At 55.0% G+C, this 21,219-nt stretch overlaps 2 protein-coding genes across 7 annotated transcripts in view; one reads left to right on the forward strand and one right to left on the reverse strand.

The window, feature by feature from the left end:
* The first annotated feature begins 291 nt into the window (after positions 1-291).
* On the forward strand, positions 292-4,166 carry Sphk1 (sphingosine kinase 1). 5 transcript variants are annotated; one of them, XM_055592693.1, is made up of 6 exons: positions 292-409; positions 1,611-1,814; positions 2,362-2,514; positions 2,593-2,687; positions 2,763-2,878; positions 3,133-4,166. In XM_055592693.1, exons 2-6 carry the CDS (start codon positions 1,805-1,807, stop codon positions 3,905-3,907), a joined length of 1,149 nt encoding a protein of 382 aa, XP_055448668.1. In that variant the 5' UTR covers positions 292-409; positions 1,611-1,804; the 3' UTR covers positions 3,908-4,166. The 5 variants fall into 5 exon arrangements, with proteins under 5 accessions (XP_055448668.1, XP_055448667.1, XP_055448664.1 ...); XM_055592692.1 differs by lacking the exon at positions 292-409 and adding an exon at positions 619-802; XM_055592689.1 differs by lacking the exon at positions 292-409 and adding an exon at positions 830-1,464.
* Positions 4,167-5,235: 1,069 nt separating this feature from the next.
* Positions 5,236-21,219, reverse strand: part of Ube2o (ubiquitin conjugating enzyme E2 O) — a 43,605-nt gene continuing 27,621 nt past the window's right edge. The window contains exons 2-18 of one of the 2 annotated variants that reach the window (XM_055592275.1): positions 16,548-16,607; positions 16,287-16,397; positions 15,286-15,383; positions 14,841-14,904; positions 13,831-13,974; positions 13,350-13,459; positions 13,138-13,213; positions 12,361-12,833; positions 11,827-11,981; positions 11,525-11,637; positions 11,317-11,445; positions 10,601-10,690; positions 9,148-9,844; positions 8,763-8,899; positions 7,594-7,797; positions 7,445-7,502; positions 5,236-7,343 (exon numbers count right to left, since the gene is read on the reverse strand). In XM_055592275.1, coding sequence (XP_055448250.1) covers positions 6,676-7,343; positions 7,445-7,502; positions 7,594-7,797; positions 8,763-8,899; positions 9,148-9,844; positions 10,601-10,690; positions 11,317-11,445; positions 11,525-11,637; positions 11,827-11,981; positions 12,361-12,833; positions 13,138-13,213; positions 13,350-13,459; positions 13,831-13,974; positions 14,841-14,904; positions 15,286-15,383; positions 16,287-16,397; positions 16,548-16,607 — 3,387 coding nt within the window. In that variant the 3' untranslated portion in view covers positions 5,236-6,675. Of the gene's footprint in view, positions 7,344-7,444; positions 7,503-7,593; positions 7,798-8,762; positions 8,900-9,147; positions 9,845-10,600; positions 10,691-11,316; positions 11,446-11,524; positions 11,638-11,826; positions 11,982-12,360; positions 12,834-13,062; positions 13,214-13,349; positions 13,460-13,830; positions 13,975-14,840; positions 14,905-15,285; positions 15,384-16,286; positions 16,398-16,547; positions 16,608-21,219 lie in introns of both variants that reach the window. The other variant, XM_055592274.1, reaches the window with a different exon arrangement.

Here is a 21,219-nt window from a genome sequence, read left to right on the forward strand (position 1 = left end):
ATATCACTTACACAAGCAGGCGTCTGGTTTTTCTCCACCGAAGCCCGTACCGCCGGGCGCGTGTTCATCTTCACCCCGAGCTCGCCCGAAGGGGTGGGGAGCGGTGGGACCACGCCCCCACGCCCGCCTCTCGGATCCTGAAGAGAGCGCCCCCCTCGCTCTGTGCACACTGCTGGGTTCCTCCAGTTGGTGAGGATCGTGGATCCAGATCATCCGCTGCAGGCAGCTTCCCGGGCCTCGAGAGCGTTCCCTGGGGGAAAGACTCCAACTTTGCTGTGCTAACCTCCTCGCGACTTCGTGCCCCAGCTAGAAGTCCCCAAACCGGTTCAGCTTTCCCCTGGAGGGCGTGCCAGACTACTCCGCGTTCTGCGGCTGAACGATCCAGCGGCTGCATCTCTGGAAGCTGAAAGTAAACCCATCACAGAGGAGCAGGGGAGGAAGAGAAGCTCCCGGGTGGCGGGTGCCCCGACCTGCCATGGCCCGGAGGCAGGACAGCTGGACGGGTCTGGGTGTGGAATTCCGCTCATGCCGGGGCTAGGCGCTGCCGAAGAGGCGCTGCCTCCCTGCTGTGAGAGCGGCTTCGAGGTACAGTGCCGGGTCCTCAGCAAGCGCACCCGAAGGCCGCTCGGCGGCCGGGCGCAGGCACCTGGGCTGCGCTCTCACTTTCGCGCTCGGCACGCCACGCCTCGCCGACTTCCTGAGCCGTTCCTCCGGCCCGGGCGGGGGGCACACGATCCCGTCCGGGGACCCAGCTTCTCCGCGCGCGGCCGAGGCGTGGGCGGTGGCTTCCGTGTTGGGGGCGGTACGGTGAGATCCCGGGCGGGAGGGGGACCAGCGCGGCGCGCGGCTCCGGTTCCAGCCTGGAGAAGCCCAGGGCACGCGGGGCGGGGCCGGGCCGGCGCCGAGGCTCAGCGCCCTCCCCGCGCCGCCGCCCCGCCGAGTGGAGAGAAAAGTTTGAGGCCCGGGGGGAGCGAGGCGAGCCCTGGGAGTCGGGTCGGCCCCGGGCTTCAGCGGCCCCTCCGTCGCGGGGCTGCAAGAGCTGGTTTCCGCCGCTGCCGCTCGAGGGACAGACTGGGCGGGGACGTCCCGGGCTCCCGCCCTCCGGCGGGTCGGCCACAGGCCCGAGCCTCGCGGCGCACTCGCGCCCGGGCAGGGCGGACCGTCGCTGGAGGTTCATCCAGCTTGGGCTGGCTCTTGCGGGACCCGGGCGCTGTCGTCAGGAGCGCGGCGCGCACCCCCCTCGGAGGCTCGGCGGCTTCGGAGTTCAGGCCCGGGACTGGACAGGTTGGGATGTGGTTCTTCGTCCCAGAGTACGCGCTCGCAGCACCGGCTCTGGGAACTCTGGCGACTGGACTCGCCACCAGTCCCGAAGGGTGAAGCGCTGTCCCGACCAAGAGAGGCACGGGTCACTGACTCATGCGTCGGGCGGGAATCCGGAGTCCCCTGGAACGGAACGTTCGTGGGGTGGGAGCTCAGTTTGGAAAGCTGGATCCCCACCCGCTCTGGTGACTGTCCCCGCGCGAGGGCAGGGGCTCTGCTGGGCACCCTGTCCCACGTGCGCACGGCCCCGGCAGCGAGCCCCACCAACACTGTCTCCTCCTGTCCCTCAGATCTGGCCGCCTCGGGGAATGACAGGGGCGCTCTCACGGCCCAGGGAAGCGGAGAGGGCGAGCCGCACAGCCAGTCGCCAGACATCCTGCTGGGCAACGCCGATAAGGAGCGGAACGCACGAGCCGCCGTTAGCACGAGCAGAGCCCGGCCAGCCCTCGTGGCCCCTTGTCAGCCGGAGCCCCGGACCCTGGCTATGGAACCAGGTTTGTGGCGTACCTGTCTGGGAGAGGCTAAAGGGACCTTCCCCCCCCCCCCCAAATGAACCTCAGAAAGAAGCCTAGAGAAACATGTTATCCCACGAGGCACGAAGTCGTCTGGCCCTGAGCCAAAAAGAGGCATTGCGGTGTCCCACTCCCAGACAACCTGTGGGAGGCCACTTCCTCTAGCAGGGCTGTGTTGGTCAGCTACCCAAAGACTTGCCCTCCCGCCCCGCCACCTCGCCCCGTGTCCCTGCAGCTCTCTTCGGCCCTCTAGCGGCTCGTTGAGGACATTGTCATTCTGTTTTGTTTAAGGTTTATTTTTATGTGAATGTTTTGACAGCATAGATGTGCACCACGTCTGTGCTTGGTAGCCTTGAAAGCCAGAAGAGGGAGTAGGGATCCCCGGAACTGGAGATTAGGGCCACTGGGAGCCACCGTCCGGGTGCTGGTACCGAACCTGGGTCCTCTAGAAGAGCAGCAAGTGCTCTTAATTACTGAGCCTCTTTCTCCAGCCCCATCTTTTTTTTTTTTTTTTTTTTTTTTTTTAAAGCAGGCTGCCCCGGAGGACTGCTCCCACGGCCTTGCAGGGTGCTGGTGCTGCTGAACCCCGGCGCCGGCAAGGGCAAGGCTCTGCAGCTTTTCCAGAACCATGTGCAGCCCCTTCTGGAGGAAGCTGAGATATCCTTTAAACTGATGGTTACAGGTGAGTACTGTCCCCAGAGAGTGAGGGGAGCATTTCCTGCCAGAAAACAGGCTCTGAGAGCATCGTATCCCCTGCCAGAGCGGCAGAACCATGCCAAGGAGCTGGTGTATGCAGAGGAACTGGGCCACTGGGATGCCCTGGTGGTCATGGCCGGTGATGGTCTGATCCATGAGGTACGGGCTGGGCTGGAGGATTGGCCAGAGGGTTCAGGAGAGTTTCCCTGCGCTAAGGCCACTCTGCTTTAACAGGTGGTGAACGGGCTGATGGAACGGCCTGACTGGGAGATTGCCATCCAGAAACCCCTGTGTAGCCTCCCCGGAGGCTCTGGCAATGCAGTGGCAGCGTCCATCAACTACTATGCTGGGTGAGAGCAGGGGGTCAGAGAGGGTACCATCGACCCTAACGGCCAGGTTTTCTAAGTTCCCGTGGGAAGCTCCTCTCTCTCCTGTATCCTTACCCTCAGTTTACTGGCCCTAGGGAGTCTTCGCCTGCTGTCACTGGTTCCACTAATCTCCCCAGGGACCACTGTTGCTTCGCTGGCCCCGCCCCCTAAAGACTAAAAAGAGGGTGCGTGGGAGGGAGCTCTCCACCCATCCCGCCTGACCTGTAACCGCGCAGGTACGAGCAGGTGACTAATGAAGACCTCCTGTTCAACTGCACGCTGCTGTTATGCCGTCGGCGCCTATCACCTATGAATCTGCTGTCGCTGCACACTGCTTCCGGCCGGCACCTCTATTCCGTGCTCAGCCTGGCCTGGGGCTTTATTGCCGATGTGGACCTGGAGAGTGAGAAGTACAGGCGCTTGGGGGAGATTCGCTTCACGCTGGGAACCTTCTGCCACCTGGTGACCCTGCGGATCTACCAGGGCCAACTGGCCTACCTTCCCGTAGGAAAGGCGGCCTCTAAGGTGCCTGCTTCCCCTGCACTGGCGCACGAGGGCCCTGTGGACACACACCTCGTCCCTCTGGAAGAGCCAGTGCCCTCCCATTGGACCGTGGTTCCAGAGCAGGACTTCGTGCTGGTGTTGGTACTGCTACACAGCCACCTGAGCACAGAGCTGTTTGCGGCACCCATGTGCCGCTGTGAGGCTGGCATTATGCATCTGTTCTACGTCCGTGCGGGGGTGTCGAGGATCATGCTGCTGCGTCTCTTCCTGGCCATGCAGAAGGGCAAGCACATGGAATTTGACTGTCCATACATGGTTCATGTGCCCGTGGTTGCCTTCCGCCTGGAGCCCAAGAACCAGCGGGGCTTATTTGCCGTGGATGGAGAGAGGATGGCGTGTGAAGCCGTGCAGGGCCAAGTGCACCCCAACTACTTTTGGATGGTCTGTGACAGCAGAGATGGCCCATCCAGCTGGGAGCCCCAGCAGAGGCCACCTCCAGAACTGTGATGCCCTGGCTCTCTGTGCCTTTGTCTGTGTCTACACTGAGAAGGGACCCTCCCTGCTCCCATCCCCTGGGAAGGGGGTACTTCTAAAGCTCATATGGAGGTGGCGGGAACCCTACCCTATAGAGAAAGCAGAAAAGTGGGACTGTTTTGGAAAGGCAGGCTAGAATGAGGTCCTGGGCAGGAGCCCCGCTGGCTGGGCCACTTGTGTATAGAAGGCACCCTCTGAGAACCAAATTCAAATAAAGTAGCCTTTTCCAGTCTGCTGATCCTGATTGGGAAGAGAATGGGGTCATGACACCAGCAAGGGCTATGGAATTGTGGTACTGGGGACTGAACCCAGGGTCTCCAGTATGCTCTGTAAGCATGTTGCCATTTAGTTATATCTCCATGGCACCATCATGTTGGTGTTGGGCTCCCGAGGGACTGACAATCAGACCCACTTGAGCTGCAGAGGCCCCCAGAGCCTGGCTAGCTGCTCCCTCACCCCCCCCTCCCCGCCTTAAATACAGTGGGCACCCTGAGTGCACAGAGCAGGGAGGGGTTCCTGAGTTAGAAGCCTTGATGCAGAGCCTGTTGAATGTGGACCTCAGGGCAGCTGTGCCTTCTTACTGGGCCACTGCAAATGAATTGTTTCCTGGAGAAATTGGTACTTCCTCCCAGTCATTTACACATAATTCTGCCCTGATTTCCAGCAGTCTTGGGGAATTTAATGATCCATGTAGCTACTACGTGGAAAGCCATCATCCATGCTGGGTGGGCTTTCCAATGGGGTTGCTTTGAGTCTCCTGTGCTCCTGCAAGTAACCCCTCATCTATGCTCTGCAGCTAAGCCCAATGAGCTCACTGGCTCCCCAGGAGGAACCTTGGTGGCCCCATACTTTGTTGTTGGGGAAGACTTGCTTAAGTCTCCCCGGGGAAGGGACTCAGCACAGACAGCAGTTTAAAAGCGAACTGGGTTACACCTCAGCCCTTCCCTTACACCGAACTGGAGTTCCAGGCAGGCATAAAGAGGAAGCAGCAGGGCAGAGCACATGCCAAGCCCCAAGACCGGGCGGGCACTCATTCCAGCTTGTAGCCAGAATGCTGACACCTGCCTGTCACTAGATGCTCTGATATCAGTTCCCCAAGAATCTTGAATAGCCAGCTGTAGGCTGGTGTCCACTACCCAGCCCCAAGAGCTGACTGTTGTCTGGATACTCAACACCCACCCCAACAGACTATGACCGGAGATGAAGGTGTCAGGCAGTGAGGCCAGGACCCACTGCCACGTTCTCCCTTGGCAAACAGTATGGGAGGATGGGCCCAGCAGACAAAAGTCAAAAACAACAGCTTGAATGAACGGCAGAGGCAGGTTTAATGGTGTCACCTTGTCTTGTTAATGAGCCAGCCCCCCAAAAAATGCAAGTAAAAAAAAGTTTAATCACACAGCACTTTATACAGGTATTATAAGCAGTAGGCATTCACATCTCCACATGAATGATGCCCAGGGATGCACAGCCCCACCAGCACCCATGTCCTCAGGTGCCGGTGGTTCCTGGTGACCGGTCCAGTTTCTGGCTCTGTCCTTCCCAAGGCTCGCTGCCCGGTGGTCCTGGCACAGAACAGGCGTGGAGCCCATTTAAGGCTGACAAGACGCATCATGCTTTGGCTTTTTTTTTGTCTTTTGTTTTTTTGTTTGTCTTTTTCTAGTAAGAGTTAGTATCTTTGCTTCTGAGATTTATTCCCAACCTTAAATATTACACACACTAGAAACGACATAGCTGCAATGTGCTCAACAGCGCCCTCTCTGCCTGGAGCTTCACATTATCAAAAGCTTAGAAACTTGTAAACCTTTGCGCCTGTGGAGGTGGGGTGGAGCTCCTGCTGCCTTCCAGCCTCCTCCCTCAGACTGTCCTTACAGAGAGTCTATAAGCCAAGGCTGCCGGAAGAGGCTGGGCCACTGGATGGGAATGGCCCTTGTTGCTGGCCTGGTTTGTGCAGATGCTCCTGCCATCTCAATGGGGATAAAATGAGGCTGAATGGAGCAGATGAAAGAAGAGCCCACACACTCGGGCAGGGCTGCCAGTGTCACCGCCATCTTGGACTGGAAGAGCAAGGCACCTACAGCCATTTCTTTCCAAGCAGCACACTGTCCTCAACTCCTCTCCTGTTTATATGCAAGGGCTACCACTTCTCCTGGGTGTCACGTTGAACCTTAGCTTATTCTTCAGCTCTCTTAGAGAGTAAGGTCAACAGGCCTAAGGGCTATAGCGCACTGGCGGGCCCAGAGCCAGCCACAGCAGCCATAGCTCCAAGAGGTGGAGTAACAGGGGATAAAGGACCCAGTGTGGCAGGAGGGTCTGGGATGTGGGAGGCTACAGTCAAGCTGAAGAGAAAAGGGACTGGGAGCATTGCAGGAGCAGCCACACTTCATGCAAGGCACGTCCACCCTCCTGCCATCTGCAGGTTCCTCAACACCCCACCTCTGACCTGAGAAGGGACAGCTAGGAAGCAAGTGCCAGGACATTCTGCCTGGGGCAGCAAGAGGAACATTAGTAGAGTTCCCAGTGCCTCAGGGACCTGCCTTTGAAACATCACTGAGGGACAGAACGCAGCATCTTGGGACACTTCTTGCACTTCAGCATCAAACTTGCCGCAGGGAGGAGAAGGCAGTAGAAGGCTCCAACTGGGGGACAGGAAAGGGCAGGAAGAGGGCAACATCTCAGAAAGAGAGGGAGCAGGCAGCGGCTGGCCTCTCCCACCATAACACTCCTTTTTCAAGCGCTGGCAACTACTTGTCTTCTGTGCTCTCCGGCATGCCTGCCTCCAGCAGGGCAGCACGGAACTGTGTCAGGACCCCTCGGATGCTCTTGATGAAGCCCTTGGAGAGCGGGAAGAGGGGGAAGCCGATGTCAGGGTAGCCACTCTTCTCAGGCAGGAAGCTGCGGTAGCTCTTCCTCCTCCTCTTTGGTCTAACGCTGGGTGGTACTGACGCATCAGGGGCTGTCTCAGTCTGCTCTGTGTGGTCTCTGCTGGCTGAGGCGGGGCCCTGGGCACCACCTTCCGAGTCTGAGCCCTGCGAGGCCTCCCCAGGGGCCATCCCGACATCCTCAGGTTCCTCACGGCCGGAGTCTGAGAGTTCAGCTACAGCCATGGGCTCTAGAGAGCTGCTGTCTTTAGGGACACCATTGGGCAGTGCCTGGGCCCTCTCCAGCATGGCGTGGGTTTCCAGCCAGGACTCAATTCGGTTCACCAGTCGCCAGCCACCCACAGTGAAGTGCTGCCGGATCTCCTGCTCAAAGACCTCAGGAGGCCGTCGCACCAACTGGGTCATGGACTGTACAACTCGGATCAATGCCATCTCATTGTAGCAGCGGCTGTTCTCATAGCCTTCCTGCAGGCCCCGGTCACTATCAAAGCCAGCTTCGTTGTAGTATGGTTCATTTACCAGGATCAGACCTACCAGAAAGAGTCCCTTAGTAAGTGGGGTAGGCCCACATGGCAGGCCCGCCCTTGACACTCAAGGGAACTGCCTATCAGTGCCCAGCAGCCAACCATACCTTGGATGGAGATGAGCACCTGGAGAAGACTGGACTTGCTTGTCCACCTCTCTGTTCCCTGAAATGCAGATTGAACCTTCAGGTCTGCCCCGCGTGGACGCCAGCCCCACTATGCCACCACCTCACTGGGGGACGGGGCCCTTCCTCACCTTTCCAATCCAGGTACCCAGGAGGCTGACGCACACCTTCCCGTTGTCATACAGGTTCGGGTTCAGGCGGCCACTGCACTGGGAGAGGTAGCAAAAGTGCGGGGGCACTGCTGGGTAGATGTTAGGAAGCTGGATGTCAAACAGGTAGAGGCCATCTTCGTAGGGAGTCCGAGTGGGGCCCTTGATTAGTGCTGAGAAGAGGTCCTGGAGGGAACATGGGATGAGAGCTGGCATCAGGGGCCTGGCCTCATTTTCTCCCAGAGCACTGCACAGTTAGGAGGAAGGAGGTGGCACTCCAAAGCCACAGCCATGGAGCCACCGAACCCAAGCATGTCAATTTGCTTCTGGGGGCAGGGGTGCAGATTCTCTGCTGGAAGGGTGACACTGAGGGTCTGAGCTCAAAGGCTAAGACAGGCAGAGGCCAGAGAACTATGATATCCAGGACACAGGCTTCATATGTCTGTCTGTGCATGTGGGCACGCCTGGCAGGGTACTAGAGTAGAGCAGATAGTAACTGGGAAAAGAGAGATTGAAAGACCCTTCCACAGGGTCTGAAGTACCCGGGGTGACATCTTTTAAGACTTTGGAACAAAGTCCAGTCTTAACAAAACAGAACATTTTCTTTTGTTTCTCTTACTCCCCTCGGCAGAAGGGCACCAGACTGGAACTTCCTAAAGGAAATTTTTTCAAACCCAAGTTAAATAGGTGTTCCTGGGAACCTCAAGCAAGGCTGGGCGTGGCAGTTCCCACCTGTAATCTGCCCTTGGGAGGCTGAGCCAGGAGCAGCACTGTGGGTTCCTAGCACACATATACAAGGGCAGCTGCATAATGGCAAACCACACAAAGGACCATACGCCATGGTGACACTTGGGGCAGCCCTGTGTCAGACAAGGTCCTCTGGAAGGAGCCCACTGAGAGTGAGCAAAGGCCTCTGGTTTGGGAGAGCAGGGAAGGGACAGCAGAGGCAGCCGACTCCTCCTAGCAGGCTCCAATCTTTCAGAGAACGGACTTAGAATTACATGGGTATACTTCTGTTTAAAGGATGGGCCACCTGGGTCTCTATGCTTATACCTCAGGTGACTGAGCCACCATATCTGGAAACATGGCAATACCTTAGTGTCCCACGGCACCCTGTACCTGCCTCCCCAAGTTCCCAGCAGCCCACTTGCCATCCTGTCCTCGAAAGTCTTGACCATGATGCCATCGGGCAAGGAGGTGGCCAGCAGAGCCATCTCCTTCCGTACTGTGCTGAAGAACTTCTTGGCTTCCGGAGGCTGGAACTCAATCTTCTTGAAAGAGTGGTTTGCTGCAGTGGAGAGAACAGTCAGGCTCCGACCACAAACCACACTGCCCTCGGAGTATGGTCTGGATGGTGTGGCTGCCTGGGACATTCTAGATGGTGAGGGAGCCCAGGTATCACTCATTACTATCCCCTAGGACAAGGGCAGGGGCAGGGGCTAGGGCAAGGAGAGGATAAGCCACTTAGCTTCCGGTGTGATGGCAGAAACAAATTCTGGGGAGGACAGGGAAGGATAGCCATTCCAGGTAACTCACAGGGCGCAAACTCCAGCACAGAGAACACCTCGCCCTTGGCGCTGGTGAAGGTGACGCCAGGCCTGCCGCCACACTGCTGGCAGAGCACGGGGGTCTCGCTGGGCCACTCGGCCTTCACTGCTGGCTGCACCTCAGCTTTCTCTTCCTTGCGCTCTGTGTCGGGCACTGCCTCCATCTTCTCCTCCTCTGCGATGGCCACATTGTCTAGGGTCTTCTTGAGGTTCTCCTGTAGCTTCTTGATGTCATCCAGAAACTTCTTCTCCCGGGTTGGCTTCTCAGGCTCCACGGTAGGTGAGGTGGGGGAGCCTGTGAGCAGTTGCTCCACGGTCATGTTCTTGAGGCTCTCCAGGATCTTGATGGCCTCTTTCAGTTCCCGAAAACTCTTGGGAGGACCATCCTTACCAGCTTTCTCCATCAGCCCTGCCATGGGGGCAGCCATGGCCACAGCTCCCTGGATGGCCGCTGTGGCCGCCTCTTCACTGATAACGACCCCCTTGTCATCCTCAGGGGCTGCTGGCTGCTCAGTGGGCAGGATGGCGAGCTCTTCTATCTTGGGGTGCTCATCATCCACCAGCCCGTTGTCTGTCTCCCAGCTGTCACTGTCATCTTCCCACTCATCGGAGGATGCCCCACTGGTGCTGCCTTCTACTGAATCGTAGTCCGACTCCTCGATCTCGGACTCAATGTTGTATAAGTGCTGGAGGCAGAAGAAGGCAGCTCAGACAACTCACCCACTACAGAGCTCTGGAGCCCCTTCCTGCTGACAGCTCACAGGCCTTGCCGATCCCTTCCCCGCTTCTTCTTCCTAACTCTGCATCTGAATTCCTGTCTATGCTGCAGGATCCCCAGTTCTCTACAAGCGGCCCTTTGCCTAATTTGCACCCCAAGCAGTACACAAAGCCCAGTTAACACCTGCACTATTTCCTTTTAGCCCTGGACATCTGGCTGGCATCTGGTCAGCTGGTGTGAGTGAGGGGCAAAGGGGAAAACCCCAGCAAAGCTGGCCGTACCTCAGGACCAGGCCAGGTGCTGGGGTGAACAGGTCTTTATGGGCTGCACCAGTAGCGAGCGGGAAACGTTACTGGCAGATGAACAGGTGCACCAGAGTTGGTCACACGGTGCTCTATTCTCTGCCCACTTGGCTCACCTTCTTATGTGCACCAGAAAAGCAGAGCTGGTCTAAAGGGTCATCTCAAGTATGGCAGGGGGAAGGGGACCAGCTAGGGAAGAACAGCTGGAACTGGGCCAGCCTTTTCTTACTCTTCCTTATCTGTCAACAACCGTCCTAGAAACGGTGTTAGGAAGTACCCGGCCCGGTATTTCTCAGCACAGTGTTTGGAAATCTGGAGCAATCAAGAGGTTTGGGAACCTCTCACACCTGTGAGGGTGTGTGAGCAAGCAGCCAAGGAGGCCTCGTCTCTAGGGGCCAGTGCCAGGGCCTTGCCAGCCTCACCTGTGGCAGGATGATGGTTTTTGAATTGTCGGCCCACACCACTTCCACCTTGCTGCTGACGTCCACTCGGGCCACCTGGCCCACTGACGGCTGAAGTGCAAAGTGGAGAGTCAAGTGGGTGCAAGGGGTGAAGCTGTGCGCACTGCAGGACACGAACACTTGCCGTTCTGCCCAACCACCTCCCAGGCTTCCCACCCATGGCACCCACTGCCTGGGCTGGCAGCAAATACTAAGTGCCTTTTCACAAGTCTGCAGCTCTTCTCTCCCTACATCCACTGTTCTGGCCCACCTCCCTGCCTTTGGGAACCTCACACATCTGGCTTTGCCCTCATCCTTAGCGAGGGTGGCCTGCCTCCAGAGTTTGTTTCTGGTCCCCTGTCTAGAATCTGTCTTGACCTCTCTCAACATCCTCAGCGTTTCCTCAAGGTCTAGGTCAAGTTCCATCTCCAAGCCCTTCTGGGCTTTGCTGCAGCTGACTTGTGTGTGGTGTTCATAGCTACAATGGAGTGTAGTCCCCTAGGAAATGCAGCTGGCGGGGTCCAGGAAGCCCGAGCCCGTAAGGTGTATGGGAAGCCTATTTCTGATGCAGACCATGCTGGCCATCCTTGGATACTCAGGTCTTAGCTCCTGAAGCCACCAGGTGGCAGTGTCAGGAACTGCAGCCTCTGCCCACACGGAGCTGCTGTGCAGAGTATGAATTTGGAGAGTACATCTACCTCATCCTCCTTGGGCAGAGCCCCATCCTCAGTGTTGCCAATGCGGATGACAATATCAGTTGTGCGGAAGCGAAAGTCAGGGTGGTCAGCAATGTCATAGACGCTCACATCTTCCTCTTCTCCAATGAGCTGTGGCACAAGCCAGGCTGGAATGAGTCTCCGTCCTTTCCCCAGAGCCCACCCAAAGGAGGCAGGACAGCATGCTCACCTCCACATCATCCCCACTAGGCCGCAGCTTGAACCACTTCACCATGCAGGTTCGGCCAACATGGTCCCCGGATTGCACCACACCGTAGACAGCAGGGTCTGGGCAGCTCTGGACTAGGGAAACCAGAAGGGATGTGACTAGCTGAGGTCTAGAGCCCTGGGGTACCTGGCGGCTACCACACTTCAAACCACGCAGGCCTCCCCTGACCTGTTAAAAGACCTAGAAAGTTCTCCAAGTCCCGTCATCACTGACCCAGGGCCTTGTCCAGAGTGCCCCACTGGCCACTTTGAGACCCGCACTACCTCGCTTGTCCACCACAAAGTCTCCAGGGCAGAACTCGTTGTTGTCCAGGTGGTGCACAGGGAAGAGGTCATTGGAACGGATGTTGCATTCCACAGAGCCATCCTGCCACATCACATCAGCTGAGGTCATCGTGGTCACGACCTCCACGGCCACCCTGCCAAGTATACCCATGAGCCAGGCCACAAAGATATGCCCTGTCCCTTCCAGGCCTACCTGAGTCTCATGGAAGCAAGATGAGCGCTTAGTGTGTGTAAAGTTTATCTGTGCCCCAAATGTGATGCAGTCTTGAGCCAGGACCCCTAAGGGGGAACTCAGCAAATACGATTCCAGAAAGCCAGGTTAGGGTTAGCCGCCATCCTAAGATCATCCACCAAGGCCTACCCTAGTCCATCATCTGGGGATAGGAGCACCGTAAGCTCTTACAAGGTACACAGAGCCTGGAAGCTACCGAGTACGCATGTGAGCCCAGATTGGGGGCTCTTTCCTGATCCCTACCTGGGCACTACAGGATGAGAAACACACTAGGAACTTACCTGTCTCCGGGCTTAAAGTCACGGGTAATCTTATTCTTCTTCCTCTTGTGTTTTCGCTTCAAGTTTTTGATGGACAAGGGAATACTCTTCTTACGACTAGTGCCACTGCCGCTCTGGGAGGAGGTGGTAGAGCTGGCGGAGGAGGTCACTGAGCTGGTGTCGTCTGTGTCATCCGCAGCTTCATCGTCGGCATCCTGCTCTGCTGAGTGTAGCCCATCGTCTCCACCCTCCTTCAGCAGGAAGGGGGGCAGTGGCTCGCCTGTCTCCTGAGCCTCCTCTGACCCCTCGTCCTGCATTTCCACTGGGCTGGCTGATCCATCAGGTTGCTCCTCAGGGCTGGCAGAGCCTGCTTCACCCCTGGCTCTGGCTTCCTCTTTCCTGTCTGGATCTTCCATGGAATGGTCTCTAGGACACTGGCTCTCTGGGGCGCAGGACATGATCCTCACAACCTGCTTCTTTAACAGGCGCTTCACCTACAAGAGCAGAGCAAAGGAGAGCAAGTTGTGGAGTGAGGCAGGCAGGGGCCTAAGCTGGCCCCAGGCACTTCTGTCTTGGGGATTAGAACTATACACACCTAACTGGCCAGCAAGGGTCCTCAGGGATGCTCCCCAAGGCCTAAAGCCCAGACCCACCTTGCTGGCTGTGGAAATGGCTCATGGCCAGTTCCTTGAGTGCCCACACCTACCCACCTCAAGGACATACCTTCTTGGCCATAGAGCCCTCCCCCTGGGCGCAGTTTTTTTCTGGACATTCCCAGGCAATCTTGGCCGGCTCTACCTTGGCTGGGAAGACATATAGACAGCGTTCCCCAAGCTGCCGCTGAGCATGGTCAAAGCATCCGAGACGCTTCACCCTGAAGAGAAAAAAATGGGAGCGTGGCTGTGCTTCTAAGAGGCCAGTGGGCTGCTTGGCCCTCCCATGCACTTATGGCCAGACCAAGACATGCCAGGGACGAGTCCCTAGGGTTTTTGGGGTGGGGGCACTCTCACCTGCCTAGGTTTTCCTGAGTGATGACAGAAGGTGGGGGGCTAACGCTGTCCGTGCCCCCAGGGCAGAAACTCTTGGTAATCCATGTGACTTTCAACTCTACAACCTGTACCTAGGGACGATGGGTGGGACACTTTAACTAGCTGCCCAGAGCTACCCAAAGCCCACCCCTGCACCAACTAAATGAATGAAATGAGTGAATAAATAGCAGGAAGTGGACTTTCAAGGTCTGCAGCACTACACACAGACAAACTGTGGCACCCACTCATGAGGAGTCAGGATCCCTCCACTCTGTTTGCCCGAGCAAGGCAAGTGGACCAATCTCTGCCAATCAGCCACCTGGTGACTAGAACTTGGGCTGCCCCGGTGCTCAATCCTTTCAAGTAACCAGGGTTGGGGTACTGGGGAGCAGGCTGGAGGGCAGCGGCATAGCTGTCCTGGAGCTTACAGCTCTGCCCCTCCCCCCACCACCTAGGCCTTTACCTCCTCCACCACCACACGGAACTTGCTCTTGGTGCTGAGTACAGGCTTGACCCCTGAGAGCCACTGGACACTGGAGAAGATCTTGGCAGGGCCAATAAGCACTTGGCCTGGGTAGAAGCCATAGGAGTCATCAAAGAAGAGACCCTGCAGGTTTAGGGGCAGAGGAAAGTACACATGAATAGGCCTCCTTGGCAGTAGTGCTTCTGTGCCCGGCTAGCCAGAAAAACTCACATAACATGGCCTTCAGACTCGCTGAAGCAGTCTACAGAGAATACACTTCCCAAGCCTGGTGCAAACTAAGTGCCCAGGAATTGTGTTAAAATGCAGCTGCAGACTGTTCTCGGCAAAAAGCAATCCTGGGGGTCAGGGGCCACACACTCAGGAGCAAAGCACACAAAGCAGTGGCACACGCCGTGTAATCACAGCCCCCAGGTACAGACTACCTCCATGTGCTACTATGCTCTCTGTCCTGCTTGACTAAGTGACTCTGTGCTCTTGAAGAGGAGAGAAAAGGCCAGCAGCGTGGCGGCACAGCAACAATCCTAGCACCCAGGGGCTGAGATTGTGTTAGAGGTTAGCCTGAGCTATAGAATAAGACTCTGCCTCAAAAAACGAAACAAGGGGCTGGGGCAGTTAAGAGCACACTGGTTGCTCTTGTGGAGGACGCAAGTTTGGCTCCCAGCACCAATATGATGGCTCACAATCACCTCCAATTCCAATCCCAGGGGATCTGACACCCTCTTGTCTTGGCCCCATGTGCTCCCATAAACACATGGTGCACATTCTCTTTCTCTTTGATTTGCTCATAAAAGAAATCTTAAAACACCCCTCCCCCATTTCAACCACCCAAATAAGACTAACACAATTCAAACAAAATACTAATATTTTCTGCCCCCGTTTCCAGCTGCTCTGGTGCACTTCCTCCCCTTGCCTCACATCTGGCCTAGCCTCTGGATAGTCCTCATGCCTAAGCATGAGAAGGAAACGCCCTTCAGGCAGAGCATGTGTACCGAGTCGCTGACATGTGGGCAGACATCGTAGAGTTTGGCACCGTCTTCTGTGTTCATGGAGCACCTGAAACAGTAGACAGAGGCTTGATCCCCACCAGGGCACCCTAAGGGCCAAGACTAAAACATGCTCTAAAACATACCATTTATCTTCCACCTACAAATTGGCCTCTGCCATGGGACAGGACCCCAGCCTAATGGAAGTACTTGCCATCATTAACACACCCACAACAGAGTACCAGCCCTCATCACATCTAAATGAAAACATTTTACTAAGCTCAGATAGCCCAAAACCTGAGTTGTAGCAGGAAAGAGATAACAGAGTTAGCCCTGGGATACAGGTGCTGAATGCCGGCATCACCCATCACTGTCGTGGACCACTTCTGATCTCACAGTCCTTCCTTGCACCTACTTTGGAGCAGGCAGCTGTCCCCAAGCTGACACCTACCTGGCACCGTTAGACAACTTAAGGATAATCTGGTTCTTCAAGTCATAGACCTTCCCCAGCCAGCAGTCATAGGCAATGTAGTCTCCATACATGAAGGGCTGCAGACCAAGGACACGGGCAGTGAGCAAGGGCCTGAGATCCTAGGCACTAAGGTGTCACTGCTGATTCCCATCCATGCGCTGGATCCACATTTTGGAAGACACAAAATCAGGTGAGCAGGGGTACCGGGGGCTGTGGGTGTAGCTGGCTTTCAAATGGCCCAGGAGATAAAAGTCTAGCGGGAGGGTGTTGGGTGAAGACAGCAAGCGTGCAGATGTTAACAGCTGCAGACACTGGAGAGTGCGCACATGAACTTAGCATTTCTGGGTACGTTAAAGTCATTTACAAAGTAAATTATTAAAAGGAAACCTTTGTTGTTACTTATTTATTTTTACGTGTATATACTTTGCTGCATGTGTATGTGTGTCATGTGTGCCTGATGCTCTCGGAGGTCAAAGGACAGAGCTGGAGCCTCTGAAACTGTAGGTCCTTAGCAAGAACAAGTATTCTAGCCTGCTGAGCCATCTCTCTAGCCTTCTTGTTTTAAAAGTTAAGTGTTGGAGGGAGCTGGAGAGATGTGTCAGCAGTTAAGAGCACCGCATGCTCTTGCTGAGTACCTGGGTTCCATTCCCAGCATTCATGTGATGGCCCACAACTGTCTGCTACTTCAGTTCCGGGGAATCTAACGCCCTCTTGTGGTATTAGACTATATGCGAGTGGTACACAGACTATGCATGCAAAATACCCATGCACATCAAACAAACATGTCTGTGGAAGGTGAGGAAACAAGGAAAGTGACCACCTTTGCCAGCAATCTGTGCTGATACTAAGGAAGAGCATACTCTGACCTGTGCCGGGAGCAGGCTGGCCACAGTGGCCAAGCACTGAGCCATCTGACCCATCAAAGTTACACTTGGCAGGAGCAGCAAAGACGCCATGCAGCAAGACGACAAGCCACTCACCCAGATGTGCTGGAGGTCCTTGCTGTTGACAGGGTAGATGATGCAGTTGGTGCCAATGAGCTTGACGGCACAGTCAATGTTGACATCTATCACTGTGCCACACTGACTGTCCTACAGAGGAAAGAAAGCCCACAAGGCTGCCAGAGAAGACCCACCCAGAGAGTCCCTATGTCCTCCACTCCCCAACCCGGCAGCTCTCTTCCAAATAAAGAGTGGGAGCAGAAGGCTAAAGACCCCGGATGGCACGAGAACCAGACTCACAGTTGAACGCATGTGGCGGACCACATCCCGGGGCACCACAGAGCGGTCTTCCAGTTTCAACTGTAAAGAAAATGTGTGTAGAGGCATGTAAGCAGCAGACCTGAAGGCAGAATGCATTCCATGCAGGCACATACCAGTGCTGCTGCAGCCATGTCTCCCACCAAAGGCAAGAAAGTAGACTTCTACCCTATCTCCACCCTCTTGCTTGTGCCTTCCTCCACACTGGAGATGTTCTTGTGCACTGCAAAGCATAGCTACACCACAGTCTAGCACAGGGTTTAGCTCATCCTACAAAAGCAAACATATTGATGAGTTAAATCCTTCTCCAAGTGTCTGCCCTCTGACCCTGGGCAGTGGCCAGTCATCCTGAAGGGAGCTGTCACCAGACTCCACCCTTCTAATGTGGGTTATCTAGCCTGCCCAGCTGCAGCCTGCTCCTTATCTGTGGTGTTGCAGGGCCCGAGCGGCGTGGCTCTAATGCTGGCTGCAGAGACTATTTTGATCCATGTGAACCCCCAGCAACTGCTACCCACTGCTGCCACGCTGCTGGGTGGCCACCTCCAGCAGCCCGGGCAGAGCTAGTTCTCTGCCAGGGTGGTTGTCTTCTCTGTTCCTGTGTCTCTAAATCAGGACTGCTCTTCTGCCACGCTTCAGCCACCCATAGGTGGCAGCGCAGCTCCTCTGCTCCAGGATAGGCAAGCACACACCAGGGAGAGCTGTCCCCTCAAACTCCACCCAAGGCAATACCCTCAGCAAGGCCTCTCTGCTCTCAACTGTGGAAGCGACTGCCAGAGGAGGAAACAGAAATGCTGAAAAGGAAGATTCTAGTACAAGGTCACTGAAGCTTTGGTAAAGGCAACTAAAACAAGCTCTAGAAGGAGGCTGTGACTTACAGGGAAGCAATAAACCACACCACCAAGCAGGACCGGTTCCAGGTGACAAGAGCCTTGGGATTGTTGTCAGCCTGCTGTTTACAGGTACACACGGTACCTCAGCAGCCAACTCTGGGACCTGTGACAGGGTTGAGGCCACAAAGAAAGCACTGGCTGGCCACATGTACACACAACCGCTACAATCAGCCACCACTGCCTGGCTCTCTGCACCCAGGGGACAGAGGCTGAGGTCCTGAAAGGCTCTTCCCTCCTTTGCTTTAAGGCAATTATGGGTATGTGGAGAAGAGGCCTGTGCCCTTTTCTACTATAAAGACACTGTGTCTGCCCCACCCTTAGCTTAATTTCAACTGCACCCTTGGCTTTGGTCTTCAAAAGCCACCAATTAGGGGCCCAAATCATCATAGAAACCCAAAGCTGCATATGGGAAATTCAAGAGGAAGAGAGTCCTTGAGGAGAGCCTTGAGCTGAGTCTGCAGACTATGGCCCTCTTGGCCTTTGTCAGATCCAGATGCTGGGGGAGGCAGGGAGGCAAACACATGTATGTACACACAGGCATATATGGGCCATGATCCGCACAACCTCATACAGGGCATATGACATGGAGGCCCCAGTTCTACAGCTGAAGCAGGAGACACCAGGAGGAGCCTACGTTAAAAGGGGACCTCCCCCATGCCTGTTGGCTCAGAGTGTGGCTCTCCACCTGGAAACTGTCTTCAGGAGCTCTTCTGATCATGCCATGACAAGGAGCTCCATCTCCCCAGAGACCTGCTGGCACTGAGAGCAGCAGGCAGGAAGAGACAAGGAGAATGAGGGGGTGGGGTTACTATCTGCCACTCCCCTGGCCTTGCCATCATCATTTGTGACTTTCCCTCTTCATCCTCTTGGTTCTCTCCAACACTTTCAAATATGCCTGTGCTCTGTAGCTTGGTGCACAGCACACAGATCTACCCCAGTGCCCCTTTCCTTTCCTTCCTTGCCCAGCATGGGCTTTCTGCTTCTCAAAGCTCTCAGGTTCCATTCTGTTTGGATACGCTATAGCTCTGGGGAGCTTCCTCTGCTCTGCTCATTATAGGTTCTAGGCTGGTTTCAGAATACTGTACGTGCTACCCTTGATGTGCCTATAACTCCATGAAGTGCATGCTACCACCACCCTGAATGTCATCCACACAGCTCACAGATGATCCAGAGCCTAGTCCTGACCTTGGCAGCCTGGATCCTGTCCTTTCTTTCCATCATACAGACACTTATCCCTCCCAAGAGATGCAGAGATAGGACAGAGTAAAACTTACTTCTAGTGGGCCCACACAGAGCTCTGCAGTTATAAAAGCATCGGAGGCATTTGGAAGGCAGCTGTGGTGGGTCTGACTTTAGGTGTCACAGAATCCCCTAAGGCTCCATCCCTGTGCCACAGGTAGTGTGCTTGCTCTCCAATTCCCTTCCACCCCAAAAGGTCAAGTACTTAAGTCACAGGTGCCAGACCTCACCAGGTGGTGAGCACCTGCCTGAGTTGAAAAACAGATTCTACCACAAAACTAGAGCTGTGAAATAAAAGCCCAAGTTTCTATCTCCAAGGAGTGCCTCCAATGTTGCCATCACAACACTGCCAGAACTGAGTGGGACTACATAGACTAAACTGTCTCCAGCCTCTAAAGTGCTCAGCCACCGTCAGAGGTGGCCAGCTAATGTCTACCGCTTCCTGGAAAGCATCGGTGAACAGCAGGAGAGAAGCCATGACACTGAACGTCAGGCTCTGCATGGGAGGAATCATGGATGGCGTGAAATACACACTGGTCACTTTGGGTACACATAACAAAACAGAGCAAAGGAGGGCAAGGAGCAGTCTCTTTTGCCTTCTCTGGAATCAGCTCAGAGCCATGCTGTGAAGGAGAGGAGTTGACTTTAAGGAGTCTACTGTCCAACATCTATCTGTGTCCAGCTTCTCTGCTTTGCCTGGCTCCAGCTCCAGGGCAGTGAGAGAAGCAGAGCAGACACAGGCCAGGCTGTGTGCAGAGCCATAAAAAAAATGAAGCATGGTGATGTGAAGGGGTCACTCTGACCACATATCTGGGTGAATAAGGCAGTGAGCTTCCCAGAGACAACACCACCTTACAGATGCTGGGCAGGGTTTAAAAGGGGCAGAGGGAGAGAGAGGGAGAGAGGTTACTCAGATCTTAGGAGAGGAATCCTAAGCAAGGCAGAAGTCCCCGTGGGCCCAGAGCCAAAGTAACATACTGGGATCATCTATCTGTTGGCAAGGGAAGGAACTGGTTCTGTGATTTTCAGCTGGGAGCCACTCTGTCCTCTCCTCACCCTAGGGACATTTGAAAATGGCCAGTGATATTCCAGACTGTCACACACGGCATCAAATGTTGAAGCCAAGGTGCTGTTGGACATCTTAGGATAAATAGGTCAGCTCCTGCCACAGGAATGACCAGCCAGCACATCAGCTATGTCTAGGCCAAAAAAACCCCAGCTGCTTTGGACAGTGGAAAACAAGGTGTCACAGATCTTCTCCAGTACCTCTACTGTACCCCCCATTTCAGACAGGGTCTTTACTGTGTAGCTCTGGCTGGTCTGGAACTATTTAGAACAGGATGGCCTCAAATTCAGAGCTCTATATACCTCTGACACAGCTGGGCCCGGTGGCACATGCCTGTAATTCCAGCACTCAGGAAGGCAGAGGCAGGCTGATCTCTGTGAGTTCGAGGCCAGCCTGGTCTACAAAGTCCAGGATAGCCAAAGCTACACAGATAAACCCTGTTTCAAAACAACAACAAAACAAAACAACATAAAAAGCTATGTGCCATTTGTCCCCCCCCCCCCCCCCCGCTTTGGTTTTTCAAGACAAGGTTTCTCTGTAGCCCTAGCTGTCCTAGAACTCATTCTATAGACCAAGCTAGCCTTGAACTCAAATCCTCCTGCCTCAACCTCCCAAGTGCTGAGATTAAAGGTGTGTGCCACCACTGCCCAGCTTATTGTTTTAAACTGACATATTACTAATGCTATTCAGGGCTGAGGAGATGGTTCAGTGGGTAAGGGCTTGCTGTGCCTCCACGAGGATCAAGGTTCAGATCCTTGGTGCCATTATAAAGCCAGGTGCGGCGGCAGTTCTATTAACCCCTGGGTGGGGAGGCTGAGGCAGAGACAAGTGGAGCCTCAAATTCCCTGGTCAGCCAGTCTAGACAACAGAGTAAATGAACTCAGAGCCAGTGAGACTATGTTTAAACAACAAAACAAAAAACACAAAGGGGCTGACGGGCACTTGTCACCCTGACAACCTGAGTCCAAGCCCCAGATTCCACATGGTAAAGAAGAACCAATGCCTGAAAGGTATCTTCTACTGCCATGTCAGCACCACGGCATACATGTTTCCCACCCCAGAAAACACATACATGTGATTCAATAAATACAAATAAATAAGGAAGAGGATCAGTGACAATGGCACTTGCCACCAAGCTTGACAAACTGATTCAAAGTCACATGGTAGAAGAGAACTGACTCCCACAGGTGTCCTCTGACCTCTACACGTTCATCATGGTACACAAGTACTCATAGAGATGATATATATATACGTATATGTGTGTGTATGCATGTATGTTTTTTGAAACAGGGTTTCTCTGTGTAGCCCTAACTGTCCTGGAACTCACTCTGTAGACCAGGCTGGCCTTAAACTCACAAAGTTCCTCCTGCCTCTGTCTCCTGAGTGTGCACCACCACCACCCACCCAGCTTAAACACACACACACACACACACACACACACACACACACACACACACAC

The sequence above is a fragment of the Psammomys obesus genome, unplaced genomic scaffold, assembly GCF_907164565.1.
Source record: "Psammomys obesus unplaced genomic scaffold, mPsaObe1.curated_primary_1811, whole genome shotgun sequence".
NCBI classification, from domain to species: domain Eukaryota; kingdom Metazoa; phylum Chordata; class Mammalia; order Rodentia; family Muridae; genus Psammomys; species Psammomys obesus.

Bases quoted from the DNA above. Each gene is read 5' to 3' on its own strand.
- Sphk1 (XM_055592693.1), top strand. The intron at 2,688-2,762 runs GTACGGGCTGGG...CTGCTTTAACAG, and splicing joins GTGATGGTCTGATCCATGAG to GTGGTGAACGGGCTGATGGA. The intron at 2,879-3,132 runs GTGAGAGCAGGG...GTAACCGCGCAG, and splicing joins TCCATCAACTACTATGCTGG to GTACGAGCAGGTGACTAATG.